Here is a 17,154-nt window from a genome sequence, read left to right as displayed (position 1 = left end):
ACCCAGCCAGTGAGCTACAACAACCCAAGGTAGCTGAAGAGCATATTATCCAGTGGTGTAGCTGGAGTTCATGCCACTTCAGGCAATTCTTCAATTTGAAAAATTGGGGTGGTCCTTCAATTTGCTACCCTCCAACATATCTGAATATGTTAATCTATTTAAATAGAAAATTAAAATGAGTATAGAAAAAAATATAGATAACTTTTTATAATTATTACATTAAAAAAACAGTAATCTACAAGGCTACTAAAAGTAAAAAATTAAAATTCAACGTACTAGAATTTTCTCTATGTTAAAATGGAGTACATTGTTACAATATAATTTTCCTTTTGACCAACAATACTGCCCCAAAAATGTGCCACCCAGGGCCAATGGCCCCTACTTTCCCCAGCTATGGCACTGACATAATCCTCAGTAGGTGGAGTCTACAGTCCCTTCCAGCCCCTTCAAGCTAATGCAGACAGGGACCTCAATTCACTCGGTACCTCATAAAGAATTATGGGGATATGCGTGTCTCAGGGGGAAATGAGATAAGAGGTTAGGGGGCTGTAAAGCTGGCTGGGAAAGTCGGTGTGACTTGTTAATTACAAAATCCCAGGACACAAGAGCAGAATGGTTCCCAAAGCCCCGCAGGTGGACTTCTCACAAGAACTTTAACAGGTTTTCAATAGCACGGCCTGGACCTAATGTCAGCCTGAGAAATGGTTGGTACAAAAACAGACAATCCACACTGAGTTTTTGCCCCTGTGTTCTCTCTCTTGCAAGGTGGCCCATCCTCAGGCTGTAGGGTATACGTCTTCTTTTTTTTTGGTACCGGGGATTCAACTTTGGACCTTGCGCTTGGTGAGGCAGGCGCTGGAACTGCTGAGCTAAATCTCTGGCCCCTAGGGTATACTTCTTTTCCTACTTTTACTTGGCCCAAACTTGCTCTGCAGAGCCTCTTTCTTTTCCTACCTTCTTTGCTACCATTAAAAAAAAATCAAATATAGTAATAACAAATGCTGGAAAGGCTGTGGAGAAAAAGGAACCCTTCTACATTGTTGGTTGGAATGTAAACTAGTATAACTACTATGAAAATCAAAATAGATTCCTCAAAATTTTAAAAATAAAAATTCCATTTGACCCAGCTATTCCTCTTGTAGGTCTTGTAGGTATCTTCATGAAAATGTTAAAGACATAATACAGTGATACTTGCATACCCATGCTTATAGCAGCACAATTCATAATAGGTAAACCTTGGAAATGGCATATATGCCCATCAAGAGATGGATTAAAAAAAATACAGTATTTATATGCAATGGACTACTACTCTGCCATAAAGAATAAATTTGTGTCACTTATAGGTGAATGAATGCACCTTGAGACCATATTAGTTTCCATAATATTAGGAATCAAAACATGGAACAAGCAAGGAGAGAGAGTGGTAGGGGATGTAACAGAATTAAGATTTGTTATGTACATGTACCAGCTCCCCATGATAAATAGCCAACATGTGCTAATAAAAATAAAAATTAAAAAAATATATTTTCTTATCTCCTGAAATCAGACTTGAGGAGATTCTGAATTACTGTGAAATCTTAAAAAAGTTCATTGGCAATGAAGCCCTTATATTATCTTAATAGGAATTCATTCAGTCAAAAATTCTGAAGGCCTATTATGTATGTGTGCTAGTCTACATAAGATGTTCATTAGCAAAACAGCTAAGGTCCCTATGTTAATGGAATTCAGAGTCCAGTGTAAAAGACAGACAGTAATCAAGATACAGTATATAGTAATAGTAAATTATTGTGTTGTAAAGGAAAAGAATGGGGAACTATGAAAGCACATAATAGAGTCACTATTTAGAATAGAGGAAAATCTCCCTGAAAAGTAAATTTTAGCATTTGAATGGAAATGACTCCAGGAAAAGTATAAAGAAAAGCTATGGATGGCCAGGGATTTAGCTCAGTGGTTTTGCCACCTGCTGTGCAAGTGCAAGGACCCGAGTTCGATCCCCAGTACCACAAAAAAAAAAAAAAAAGAAAAGCTACTGAAACTGAAAGAACATCATATGCCAGGGCCAGGACTTTCAGAATTTTTTGTGTTGCAGGAACTGAGTAAATGAAGTTTCAGTTTATGAAAAGGGAGGTAAAATATTAAATAAGACTGACAGAAATAGACTTGGCTACACTGTAGTCTTCAAGTACCTAAAAAAAAAAAAAGATTTTATCTTAAGTGCACTATGTTATGGTTTATATCCAAAGTCTCATAGATGGGGCTTCAGGGAGGTGACTAGATCATGAGGGCATGAAATCATCAATGGATTAGTCACTGGCGGTATGTGGCCTAGAAGGATCTCTCCCTCTCTTCCCTTGATCTCTTTCTGCTTCCCACTGCCATGCAATGAGATGCCTCTCCTCTGCCATGCCTCTGGGCCTTGGAGCCAGGGAATTATAAACTGAAACCTTCTACAGACCTCTTATAAATCTCTCCTCTTTTAACTTCTGTCAGGTATTATGTCTCAGTGATGAGAAAGTAACTAAAACATACTGGAAATCACTGAAAGATTTTTAACAGGGATGACAGATGATTTACATTTCATGAAGATCACTGGGAATACTTCATAAGATTACTGTATTAAGAAGATCAAATATATGTGAAACAGTAAATAAAAAAACTTACATAATGTCACATTAAGAGTACTTTAAAAGGCCTAAATTTTTGGTGTTAAATATTTTGAAGGTCTTAAAAAAGATAATTGGTACTGTGACATAAACAAAATAATTTTTGATGGCTCTAGAGAAGCTGGGGGCTTTCGGTCAACTTTAACATAGTCTTCAAATGGAGTAAAGATATTATAAAAGCTAAAAAAGTCCCCTTGCCTCAGCAGAGACAGGAGATACAGGAGAATTTACAAAATGCTTTGGTGTTTTTATATATACTAGAAGCAAATTTAAGAAGGACACATAGGGAGCATAAATGAGTCAGAAATAATCCTAGATCTAGTAAGACTTTAAAAGCAGTATAGGGAAAGCCCAGGACTTAGGAAATCTCAGAGAGATAATGCATATAAATACAAATATAAATGTATGTATATATTTTGAACATGCTAATGCTGACAAGTTTCAGAAAAATATTCTTAATTGCCTAATCACATGTTTTTAATCTTGTCACTGCAGAATAACCATACACAGTCATTCTTTCAGAAGAAATACATAGCAGCACATTTAACCTCAGAAAAATATTTATAATTATTTCACACAGAATTAACAGCATGAAAATTCTCCATACTAAATCACTCATATCTAATTCCTTTATTTAATGAAACATCTAAACTACATTTGAATGGTGATAATACAACAGGTTTAACGTTAAAGGAGATATTTGACAGTAATATTTTAAATTATTCTAAGTCAGAGATTTCACTGACTTTTAAAAAAATACCACCAGAACTCAGAATTTCAGTTTCAGTAAATAAAAACTATGAAATACTTTCAAATAAACCAAAGAACTGGTTTACCTTCTCTTTTTATCTTAATTTTCAGATTTAAAGCACTTCTAACCTATATTCTGTTCTGCATGTTAGCTCCATCAGTTAGCAAGAACTAATTTTATGACCCCTTTTTAGATCTAAACTAAGACAACCCAAGAAGGAGGCCAAGTAAGATTGTTTTAAACTCTTCATCCAGAATACATATATATATGATCAATGATATCATAAATATGTATGCCTCTCCATACTAAAGACATTCTGCAACTATATCTGACATATAAGTTCAAATAAGTTCAAACATTTATGAAGCAAGAAGGAAATAATGATTAATAATGTTTGACCTTTACTATATGGATTTCCTGAGCTAACTCTGTTTAACTTTTCTATACTGGAAGAACTAAGCAGGGAGGGAGTGAAGGAAAGAAGGAAGGAAGGAACAGAAGAGAAAAAGGAAAGAAAGGAAAAAAATAACACTAAGAAAAATTAGGATTTCTTCAAAACGAAAGTACTTACTTTACTTACTTAACTTACTTTACTGTTAAAAAAACAGTGTATTGTATGCATCATATCCAGGCATACATTAAGATCCAGGTACAGGGCCGGGGATTTAGCTCAGTGGTTTCACCGCCTGCTGCGCAAGCACAAGGACCTGAGTTCGATCCCCAGTACCAAAAAAAAAAAAAAAAAAAAAAGTACATGTACATTTTTGTAAAATGTTCATGTACATGTCATCAAAATGTAGCTAAAGAAAATCAATACAAACACAGCCCCTTCCCTGGCCCTCTCTGCAATTCATACCCTGAATTCTGCATTTATCATTCCATGCCTGTTACTATATTTTTTATATAACTGTATTTGCACAAATAGTATATATTATTGTTAATATTTTTAAACATTTAAATGGTATATGACTTCACTTGAAGGATTAATTAGGATGCTACACCTTTTTTCAGCTGCTACGGTTGCTGTCCTATCTCCTTTTATAGAGACATTATAAATGTCTTTTTGATAATTTGGGTTTTTTTGGTACTGGGGATTGAACTCGGGACCTTGCACTTGCATGGTCCACTGAGACAGAACCACTGAGCTAAATCCCCAGCCCACTTATCTATGTTCTTAAGAAAGTAGTGTTTGTGTCTTTAGGGCATGAGGCTAGGAATAGGAGAAAGATCTGTGGGTTAAATGACATATGCAACATTCACTGAGTGAATATTACACATCAGATACCTCTGAGAGATAAAGGGGCAGAGAAGATTTCCTATGAGAAGTAAAAACACAAGTTGGTGAAATGAAGAACATACTATTTAAAAAGGCTAATGAAATATTAACATATTTAAAAATATTACAAAACAAGATTTCAGTGTAATATAAACTCAGATGTAGGAAGGTTAAAACAAACTTGAAAAAGAAGTTTCTAGAGGACTTAATTCTTCCAGATTTCAAAACTTGCTACACGTCTATAGTAATTAAGATAGTGTGGTACTACCATAGGGATGGACATATATATTGATGTCCGATGAACTGAATGTCTAGGAATAAACCTTCACTTTTACAGACAAATGATTTTTGACCAGGGTGCCAAGACAACTCCACAGGAAAAGTGGATATTCATATGCAAAAGAATGATACTGGGCTGCTTCCTCACACCATTACATACAAGCAATTAACTCACTGAATCACAGACCAAAATGTGAGTTACAACTATAAAACTTGTGAAAGTATAGGATTAAATCTTCATAACCTTAAATTAGGCAAAGCCTTCTTATTCATGGCACACAATGCAAAAGTGACAAAAGAAAAAAATAAACTGGACTTCATTAAAATGAAATTTGGGCTTCAATGGACACTACCAAGAAAATGTGTAGTATATATTGTGAAATAGGAAGAAAATGTTCAAAGGGGAAGGGGAACAAGGGATGGGGAAAGGAAAGGAGGGAAAGAAAAAATGAAAACAAAGCTTATGTATATGGGAGTAGAGGGGTTGAAGTGAGGGCAGGGGAATGGGAAAAAATAACAATCAATATATATACAGGTACAAATTCTCAATGATGAATGTAATAAGGTATACTTAAATGTACCAATAAACTCAATAAAAAAAGAAAGTGAAAAGAAAACTCATCGTGGTATAAAATTTTTCAGATCACCTATTTGATAAATGACTTGTATCTAGTATAAAGAATTCTTACAATTTAATAAAAACCAAACTTTAAAAATTGGCAAAGGATCTAAAGAGACATCCAAAAAAGACATATAGTACATAAGCAGATGAAAAGATGTTCAACATCCTTAATTATCAGGGAACTATAAATCAAAACCCTAATGATATCACTTCACACCCACTTAAGATAATCATAATAAAAGAAATAGGAGGGAGTAACAAGGATGTGGAAAAATCAGAACACGCATACACTACTACAGGTAATGTAAAATGCTGTTTGGAAAAAGTGTAGCAGATCCTGAAAAAGAGACTTAACAATTTCAGTTAGGTATATACCCAGGAGAAATTAGAACCTACACATGGACATTCATAGTTATGATAGCCGAAAATTAGAAATCAAAATGTCCATCAACTGATGAGTACAGTTATATCTATATGTTGAATAGTTGTCAATAAAAATAAATGAAGTGATACATGTTACAATATGATGAAACTAGAAGATACTATGCTAAGTGAAAGAATACACACATTATATGATTCCATTTAAATAAAATATCCAGAATAGGCAAACATATAAAGACAGAAAGTAGATGTGTAGTTGCACAGAGCAGCAGAGTCTGGGAGAGAAACTGAAGGTGACTGCTGATGGGTATGGGATTCCTTTTCAGGACGATGAAAATATTCTAAAACTGAATATGGTGATAGTTACACAACTTTGTGAATATACTAATACCAAGAGAATTGTCTACTAAAGTGGGTGAATTGTATGACATGTGAATTATACCATAACAAAGATGTTATACATATATTAAATATATTTTGTGTGTATATACATATAGTTATATGCACATTTAAAAAAAAGTAGAGTGGAGGGGTCATGGATCTGGATGGGATTATAAGGAATGATTTTATAGAGATTAGTCTTAAGCTAGGTTTGAAGTGAGAGTGAGAAATCAGTAAGATGTATTGTTTGAAAAACAGGAATGATGTATAAAGCCAATAAGGCAGGAAACTGGAAATGTCACCCATATCAAGGCAGGGAAGTAAGGCTAAATGAAGGCGATCCTGAAAATTCTACAGGTTCTTCATAAAGGTAACAGATGAAAGTGGTGTTTATCTAGTATGACAAAGTGTCACTTCTTGATTTTAATGCTTATAAGTATTCATCTCTCAAAAAGTTGCTCCCATAATCTGGGCTGGCTCTATCCTCACATGCAGGCAGAACAGGTTAAGAGTTTACAGTAAAATGCAGGCTTAAGAGTTAGACTGCCTAGTTTAGAATCCCTGCTCTATGACTGACTATGTGGTTACAACTTAACTCTGCAACCTCAGTCTCTGTACCTATAAAATGAGAATACTGGCACTTTTTCACATATGTAGAAAAAGCTCTGATATACTAAGTAAGGAATAGCTTTTGTAAACCATAGCCACCATTATCTGGTAATTACTTAACTACAACTCTCCTCAGACTCAAAAAGTTCTTCAGTTTGAAATCCATGGAAATATTACCAATACAAATTTTCCATTGTTAACAAAGACGTATGTTTTCATTAAACTGTTACATTGTCAAGCTGTAAAAAAAACACAGTCAAATAGTAGAAAACAACCCAAATTATCAAGTCTTTTTTTCTTACCACAGTAAAGGAACTTGATGCTCTTTTCATTCAAGTAATTAATTGTTTTTAATGCATTCAGATTTTTATTTTAACTGTCTCTCTGGAACTTAAGAATAAGCCAGCCTCAGAAACACTCTTAGTCTTGTCAGTGAGAGCCTTAGACATCTTTCAGAAAGGTAGTCCTTCCTATGAGTACTACTTCTAAATGATTTTCTCTAACAACTGGGGAATTAGCTCATCAATATCTGGGTCTTCTTCAAACTAAAAGAACAGAAGAAACAGCATTTTTAGCTTTCACTGTAGAAAAGAAAAACTGGTAACAACCATCCTTTTGTTTTTGGAGAGCTATGGAGAAATCATGTAGAATCTCAGTGATGGTAGCAGTAAAAGCGTCTAAGCATAACCAAATACAGGTTAATCCTAGAGAACTTTTCTGTCTTCTAATACAACCTAAATATACCATATTCCCCCCCGCCCCGAACAGCTACTTTTGATCCTTTCCTCAGATATATAATTTTAATATGTATTCAAAAACTTGAGGCCACTTACTGCCAGTCTTATGCTAGTTTCTTTAATAATGACTTAATTATTAAAGTAATAAACTGGATAAAAAAATGAAAGGAAGTATACAGTATTTCCCTGTTTAAAGAACAGATGGGAGGAAGAGTATGGAGAATGCAGTGTCAGTCCAGTTGTGAAAATAAAAGATACAAACTGGACTGACATTGCTCAGAGAACAAAAAACTTAGTTGTTGAAAACTTCTATATAGGACTAAAAAGGAAGAAAAATATCCATGGTTTAATAAAATACTGTTTGAATTACATTTTCGCAAAAAACCACTTTTAATACTAAAGATAAAATGACAATATTATTTAAAAACCAAATATATTATTTATAAATATATAAATAATATAAATATATTATTTATAACCAAATATTTAAACCAGCTCCAAAATAAACATAAAATGATATAAATAAGGGCATATACTATAAAGGATATATAAGTACAAAGCATTTAAAATAGTGGTTAGCACAGTGTTACATATTCAATAAATGTTCATTGTGTGCTATCACATGAGACTCAAAGGCAAGCCAAATGATTTCTCTAATATTCCTCATTTATAAGAATATATATATATATACTTATCTTGATGTTCAAATCAGTATATATAATCAACCTTTATTAACCTCACTTTTTTTGCCAATACACTGGATGGTTTCAACTCACTTTTGGCAATAATCATGGCTTATTAATAAAGTGATCTCCAAATGAGGAAAAGAAGAATTACTCTAAACTCATATAATAATTTAATAAATAAAATGGACATATTCAATAACTAAGTAAAACCATTCTACTAACAGTAATGCTACTGGGACTGTCAGTGTTTTAGGAAGGCACTAAAGATAAGGCAATATGATTATGCTTATACATTCTGCTACCTTAAAAGTATTCCTTGACTTCAAAATTCATTAAAAGAATTAGGTCCAAAAAAAATTCAGTTAGTAAACATGGAAAATAAAGCATCAAACATTAATATTAGTGGTTTTTGTGCTGGGCTATTTCTACAGATTCATAGTGCAAAAAGAGCACTTTATGTATTTGTCATTTACAGTAACACAATACTTTTAAAATATGGACAAAATATTAAAACAAAATACCCTTTAAAGATTTTACTACATACTAGATGTGTTATTTCTGTAAAACAATACCAGAAATGGCCATATCACCTTTAATAGAAGCTTAAGATTTCTGATTTTTAAAAATTCAAAAGATCAACAGTAAATGATCCCAGGCTATTCTGTATGAATGTATTTCTGAATAAAAATGACATTTGTTCTATATATTCAGCAAGATGTTAAGATTTTTCCACATATTCCATCATAACTAAACTGAACAGCCACAAGAGACAAGTGTGGGATAAAATGGTAGAATTCTGCTGCTAAATATAAAGTAGATTGCATTTAAGAAGGAAAAGTAGTCCTCTTTTTTTTTTTTCTAAAGTGGAACTATTTTAAATGAATCTTTAAAAGGCAGTTTGGTATAGTAATTTAAAGGCATCAACTAAAGATCCAGACAACTTGAGGTCAAATTCCAGCTGTAGCACTGTGTGAACACCTCTGTGAGCCTAGATTTCTATTCTGTCTAATGTAAATAATGGTACTAGTCCCCTAAATTGAGATGATGAGTAAGTAAGACAAATATACTTAAAACATTACCCAGCACATAGCGTTGTTGAATGTAATACTGCAGGTTATGGCTGAACAAACTAATTTTTTCTTACTATTTTATAAAAATATCACTTACTACTTTTCATACCCTAATGAAAAAAAAGGTATAATTTTAAAAAAATGAAGTCTGAATATCACAAAAATAGATAAATGAAATTGGTGGCCAGCTTTGGATCTTCTTAGCTACAGAGGGTACATTAATCCTGGATTAACAAACTTACTAACTTACTAACAAACTTACAAAAACAGAAAAAAGCTTAAATAAGAAAAGTAGCTTTTCTATATCTTTAAGCGACCAAAATGTGAAAAAATACTTTATAATGTCACTATTTCAACCTTAATTTTTAACAACCAGCATTTCAAAAGTTTTGCTTTCTGGTTTCATTTCCTATAAATGCTATCTTTATACTCTATTTGGTGGTAAACATACTGGCACAATTAAAAATTAATTTTAACAGTAATAAATTTCTCTAGTAATTTCAAACAATTTGGAGTTCATGTTAATTAATAGCATCTTTACATTATTAACTTTGTGATTATAAGATTATTTTCTAGTAGTGTCACTCACATATGGGACCAAATAAAGCCTCAAAGGCCTAAGTAAAACAAGAATGGTGGGAACATTCTAAAAACTAAAATCAATGTCTCCTGGCCTAAAACTTTATTAATCAGAAATTTCAATCAAAGTTACTGAAACAAAAGTATAGACCGCCTCCAAAGAGGTAGGGGAAGTGGTAGGGGAAGGGGAAAGGGAAGAAGGGAAAGAAAAAATTATGAGAAAAGGAAAAAATGGAAACAAAGTCTTTGAAAATAGGGAGGGAGGATGGGGAATGGGGAAAAAATAAGAACCAAGATATATCATGTACAGGTACAAGCACCCAATGATAAATGTAAACGTATTGTATACCTAAAATGTACCAATAAAAGAATTTAAGGAAAAAAAAGTACAGACTTCTTAAATGACTCTAAACATAAATTAACATTGCTCTCCAAGTTACTGAAAATGATAGATGAATAACATTTAGTAAAAATGGGGGAAATGAAGTAGTGATTTTGATAATTTATAGTTCACAATAGGTCTATTTTCAAAGTGACTTCCAAAGAGAACAGTCACAACCCATAACTTTCTTTGTAATTCATTCATTTAACTATCACTGCTTAAATAGAGTCCTAAAATGCTAACACATAATCAAGCATGAAAAGCAAGTTTTCTTTTTTGTCTCATCAGGAAAAACCACCATGTATCTGAAAAGTTGTCTTTTCTCAACCTAAGATAAACAATTTAGTTTCTTAACCTTTTTCATAGTTCCCAAATTCTAACTTAATCTTGTTCATGGTTTTCTGACTCTATGAGAACTGAAACACAGATCAACAAATAACATCAAGACTACTGCTTTCCTCTTTGTACAGATTAGTGTTACTTTACTGTCTCATCTTTTTAGGATGTATCTACTTATATTTACTTCTCACTATAAAGTCTAGTATCAAGTACAGTATATTATGAAGTATTTTCCTCTTTATTACAGACTTGTATAACTTACCTTTATCTCTAAAAAATAGTTGGTAGATAAAAGTCATCCACTGCTTGCAAATAAGCAGAAATGCTACTATTCACTCAGAATCAAATAAATCTTTGTATTTGCCTAGGCATTTGAGTTAGTATGTAGAGTACTATGAGAAACTTATCTATAATGTGCTCAAGAGCTAATTAGTGAATTTCTTCTATTTAATTAATTTGATTTATAAGTGCAAACATCTATATTTTATGTCAAGAATAAATCTATGGTAAACACTTCACTTTTTCTTAATAGTCCACTCTTTCTAAAATGGTTATGTGCATATACCAAGACAATGCTCATTTGCATATGCCCTGTTTCAACTATAAAACAGGATTTATAAAAATACCCATAGAAGACTAATTTAGTTTTTAAAAGACATTAAAAATTAGAAAACTTTTTGAGTTTCAAAATAAGCCCCAAAACTAAATTACTAAATATTCTTATCAGTTCTGTATTCATGAGTTCATTATCAAATCTGTACTTACCAAGTTTTTCTCCTTAAAACTCTTGAATTAAAATTTTGCTTTACACTATTTTCTTTTGGACAAGTTTCACCTGTCAATTTGCAAGTAAAATGACTCATGTATAAACCAAATCTCTACAACTCCTCAACAGGATTTTGTGCCTGCAATTTTTTTCTCTTAAAGAGAATATTAATGTGAGAATAAAACTTGCACATTCTGCTGTTATCTAAATATCTGGTTCTCAGTTTTCTTTAAAATGAAAATACTGAAATGATTCAAATATTGACTTCCTCTTTAAAGAGTAGCTCTCTACTCTTAAAATGGTTTACAGTAACTTTGTTAAAAGGCAAAAATACACTCATTTGAAAAATGCCAAACTTTAAAAAGTTTAATGCCCATAGTACACATATAGCTTCTATTATACTGTACAGTCAACAACATCTGTATACAAAAACATGGCAGCATTAAAGAGAACAAATAATATCTATTATTTTAACTTATGTTAAAATGGATAGGCATATTTATATTTTTATGAGGTGGATACAGGCTGGCATTATTAAAAATTTTAAATGTTCTTTAACATAGACAGCCCAGCCTGATTCAGTCTTTAAAAATCCCCAGGCCAGGGGACAGGGATTTAGCTTAGTGGTTTCACCACCTGCTGCACAAGCCCAAGGACCCGAGTTCGATCCCCAATATTAAAAAAAAAAAAATCCCCAGGCCAAGGTAAACATAGATCTCCTAAGAAAAGTCTAATTCTCCTCAGTAACAAACATCTCAGGAACATTCCAGTATGAATAGTAACAATTATTAAGTCATATGAAGGTCTTACTTTTTGCTGTAATGCAACAAGTGTATATTTGCACCCTTAGGGATTTTTGTTATAGAAACATAGTATGTAGCCTAACAAAGTAGAAAAAAGTGCTAAGACTTAGATCAAAGACTTAAATTTCAAGTCCCAAGTGTGCCACCTATTAGCGTAATTGAAAATGATTCTAATATTACAGCATTTTGTTAGGAGTAAAAGGTAGAGATGAAAAAGTGATTAAAGCTTAGTATTTCATAAGTATCTAATATTTAATAATATTAAATCGAATCAAGGTTAAACACACTATAATACAATTTTTACTGCCCGTTTTATAGATGAAGTTACTGAGGTGCAATGACTTCAATGTACTTGATTCAAAGTCATATTGCAAGTTAAGTGGCGGAACTGTGAAATAATTCAGGTCTAAATCTTATCCTCCTTTCACTAAGTCACACTGTAGCACAAGAGACAAAACACTGTAAATGATACACCACTGCTATGCTGACAGTGGGAAATGAAAATAGCTTTTATTATAATAGAAATTTGGGCACATTATCCTTTTCCCAATGCACAGTACATTCTCTTTATGTTACATATTCACGTATTTTAAGTTATTCTGGATGTCACTTGCTATGGCTGACAAGTATTCAAATGTCCTCATAATTCCTTCAGTATTTTAAGCGTAGTACGTTCTTTGGTATTTTACCAGTTTGAATATTAGCAACTACTTAAGCCTCAAGTGGACTTAATCTACTCTTTGCAGGTCTACCTTATCCTTCAAACAGGAGGGAAGGGCTGCAATTCTAACAGAAACGCTGCCGGCTTCTATCCAGCCTCCACTAAAGCACAAGACCACGTGTTATCTCTTAGAAGCCTAAGGCACCTTACTCTTCTCCTGTCTTTTCACAAGGAACTAACAATTAGGGTTTCTTTTTCTTAAGTGGAGCCCTGACACATACCACCTGTGTAGTACAGACCGCAAACATCCTGCAGCCTGAGTCCCGGAAGACTACGAGAATCAGAATAGGAAACTTGGATATCGACAAGGCCGGGAAAAGAAACGACTGAAGTAAAGCGAGTGAGGTCCTAATAAGCCGCGGGACTAGGACCTGTCAAAACAGTGTGGACCCTGGCAGGAAGATTGCAGCTTATCATTCGGGAAGGCCCGAGGTGGGAGCGGCACTGGGGAGAAAAGAGGACGGAGAACCGCACAAGCCGCCGCCGCCCCTCCCCGCATACCTCAGCACGCACCCACAAGCCACAAGCCCCGGCCCTCGTCTTGGGTCCAACCTTTGCCCCCAAATCGTGCTGCCCAATACGGCCGCCGCCGGACCTGCTCGCACCTGTCACTAGTGAAAGACACCAGCCCGCACTTCCCGCTCAGTTCTTCACCACCTCGGGTAACCGCGGCCACCTCAATCCTTTTCACTTACCAAGTGTCCCCTTTGCGGAGCGAGGTTTTGAGCAGCGTCGCGATGTCTGAACGCTGGGTTTCCAGATCTGCCGCTCCGCCTTCCGCCATCTTCTTCCACTAGCGGTAGCGGAGGCGGCAGCGACGGCGGCGGCACGCCCCAGAGCATTGTGGGAATGGCGTTCCACGGCTCCTCCCAGTCGGCGGGTCGAAACCAAAAGAGACTACGGGAGGGGGGCTGGCGTCTTTGGACAAGAGGAGGCCCCGGAGGCGAGCTGGGTGCGCGGCTGTGGTCTGCTGCCCCCCATCGGTCCCCGCCCGCCCAGCGTCTCGTTTTGGCCTCCTCGCCCGGGACCGCCAGGTCTAACTCTCCTCCCGGAAGGCTCGGCAGTGTCGCTTGAGCGAAGCTTTGCCCCGCACATCCTCCACTTTGCCAACCCCTCCTTTCTTCCCACAGACACCTTAAAAGTCTTATTTGCGCATTCACTCACGCTTGAGGGTGGGGCAGGGTGGCAGTGTGGGGACGGCTAAGACATGGCAGAAAATTTACAGCTCCTTGACTCTGGGCTTTTCGCGAGTAGCAGAACGCAAGCTCAATGAATATCGGCACCAAGAGCACTCTGAAACCGAACGTTTGGCCGCAGTGCCCTTCCTAGGTTCCTTCCTGGACTCTTGCTATAGGTAGGGACCTTTCTCGGGCTCTTTGTGACGCTTCCCCACGCACACCCAGACTGCTAAGCTCCAGTGAAAAACATGTCCTACTTTCTTGGTGAATAGGGAGTGAAATATGTATTGAATAATGCAAGGTACTAAAGGGGAAGGAAGCCTGAGAGAAACCTCTTGTGTCAGGATAGCATTTCCCCAGTTTTATCTTGCTGTAGCTTCTACACCTGAAATGAAACTAGACAATACCAGCTTTATTTGAAGCCAGCAATAAATGTTACAAATGGGGAAATCGAACCTCAAAAACTAAATCTCAAGGTCACACAGCAAGTGGAAAAGTGGGAATAGCATGTTTATAACCCCAGTTCTGAAGTTCACCTACTATACACTGTAGCATGCTCACTGCTTCGCCTTATGAAAGTGTAAATTCCACAGAAACTGAAACTGGCTGCTTCTTTTTCTTACGTTTTTATATATTTTAATTTTCTGTACGTTTATTTGATGACTAATAGAGCTATATAGCATGTAAAAACCACCTAAGTATTTAATAAATTAATCGAAGCAAAACTGCTTGAGTATTTCCAAGTGTCTTACTTTTCTCGTGGTTGAGACAAATAACCAACACTCAGTGAAAGGAGGAAAGGTTTATTTAGCTCACACTTTGTAGAGGTTTCAATCCATAGTTGGCTGGCTCCAAGGGAGACAGGCATGACAGGGCAGAGGGTAGCAACAAGGGACGACCACGGCTCTTTCTATTCCTTATGGCTTATCCAGGCTACGTAGGGCCAGTAGCACTCACACCCTTAATCGTAATGCCCCTCATCCTAGCATTGCACGAAGAATCAATTCCAGCATCATACACTCTAGATCCAGCCTCTGAAAAAGCCTCACCTGTGACCGCATGAGGCTTTAGCGGGACATCTAAACACAAGCCATAACACCAAGCATGAAGTTATCCAGAGGCTTGACTTTAAGATGCAATAATTGTATGACAAATAAAATGACAGATAAGAATCCCTGCATGAGCAATGCCTACCCTAAGTCATTTGGTGGAATGCATAAGAGATGGGTTTATACACTAGTAAGAAGAGCTGAACTGGTCCAAGTAAATGTAGTGCATATTGGCATTATAATTTGGGTGTATCAGTATTGGAGTGACTTGTTTCTGCACAATCTATTTTGTATTATCATGTAAACCTTGATTTGAGAATCTAAAAGCAACTTTCCATTGTTGCTATTTGTTATATTATTTGGCTTTTCTTCTGACAAGTTAAAGACTAAGATTAGTTTCTCTAACCATGGATATCTTCAAAGGGTTACATTTCTCCCCTTTTTCATCTCTCTCTGGGAGAGAACTAAGTGCTTTTCCTAAGAGAGCCAGCATTAGATAGAATATGTTGTAGCTACACAGAAATGAGTTTAAACCTCATTCAGCTGCTACCTGTAGTTACCTGTGTTTTAATTATAAAATTGGGAATTATAAAACTTACCTTAAATAATTTTTATAAACATTAAATGAAACAATATACTTTTGTAGCTTGGGACATCCTCACCAACCAATAAACAGCAGAAGGAACTGGACTGGTGACAGGATGAATTGTATACCATGTGAACTGTATTTCAATAAAGTTTTTTTTTTTAAAGCATTAGGGACTTTGAAGGCAATACTGTGCTCTCTGTCATCTTACAGAATAACCAAGAAGTAATACATTATTAACACTCTTGTCCATTTTCCCTTCATAGAGAAATGTTGAAGCCTATAGCATGCAATAAAGAATAGTTTTTTCTTCAATTGCACCCTGCTCAATATAGTGGATTAACTGGGTAAAGATGTATACCTTCAATGTCAATTTGAGTTATATGTCAGATTTATGAGATCATTTTGTAAAAATAACTAGTTACCATCAGAATCTTATAATACTTTATTTAACAAGCACATACAGGGTGCCTGGCATGGTTCTAAATTCCTTAAAGTACTAAGTTAATCCTCATAGTAACTCTATGAGATAAGTAGTATTATTATTCCTATTCTAGAGATGAGGAACTAAAGCAAGTAACAGAACCCAATTTTGAAATCAGTCTGGTTCCAGGATCTAGAAAATTTGAGTAAATTTCTAATTTTCTACCAATCTTTATGATCTTGTTTATAGCAATCAGCTTTTCAGTAACCTCAGTTTACCAGTTCATGGTAACACTAAATAATGAAACACTAAATTACTAACACTAAATTATGAAAGAGAAATATTAAAAAATAAATAAAATATTTAAATTATGAAGAGAAATATTATTTATAAGAACTAAATTCATTAAGGCCCACACCCCTACTGAATAGATAAGTAGATAAATTGATGAGAAAAGCTACATTACCTGGAGTCACTCAGATAATTTGAATGTATTAGGGATCACATCTGCTTATTCAGAATGAATGTCTTCATTGATGTATCCCTAAGCTAATGTCTTACAAATGTATTATTTTCTTGGTACTGTTGGTTTTACCTTCTCAGATCCTCTGTATTTTTCCTGTCCGTTAAAAAAAACCTTGGAATTTGAGTAGGTAAAAGGAGTTCAGAATATTGACATCTTTAGAAATAAGGCTTGATACGAGTAAAGTGGACCTCACATAGAATCAGAGTTGATTTAAAAAATATTCTAGAAAAGATTCTGTGACCTTGTAATAATTCCCTTCTCTGCTCACTGATGTTTGAACAATCCCTTGTTTAACCTTGAGAGTTTCTTATACTCAATGATTGAGAGATAGGGCTTCAAGTATAAA

General features: G+C 35.0%; 1 protein-coding gene across 5 annotated transcripts in view; it reads right to left on the bottom strand.

The window, feature by feature from the left end:
- Usp15 (ubiquitin specific peptidase 15) overlaps positions 1-13,922 on the bottom strand; it is a 121,736-nt gene extending 107,814 nt beyond the window's left edge. For 4 of the 5 annotated variants that reach the window (XM_004861137.4, XM_087192348.1, XM_004861138.4 and 1 more), the window contains exon 1: positions 13,741-13,922. In XM_004861137.4, the coding sequence (XP_004861194.1) occupies positions 13,741-13,829 (89 nt within the window). In that variant the 5' untranslated portion in view covers positions 13,830-13,922. The remainder of the gene's footprint in view (positions 1-13,740) is intronic. The other variant, XM_087192353.1, reaches the window with a different exon arrangement.
- Between the last annotated feature and the right edge of the window lie 3,232 nt (positions 13,923-17,154).

Source organism: Heterocephalus glaber, unplaced genomic scaffold, assembly GCF_053883595.1.
Source record: "Heterocephalus glaber isolate CG9 unplaced genomic scaffold, H.glaber_assembly_v1.0 deba00001569, whole genome shotgun sequence".
Taxonomy (NCBI): domain Eukaryota; kingdom Metazoa; phylum Chordata; class Mammalia; order Rodentia; family Bathyergidae; genus Heterocephalus; species Heterocephalus glaber.
The sequence above is the reverse complement of the archived record's forward strand: the minus strand, read 5'-3'. Positions and strand labels throughout refer to the sequence as shown.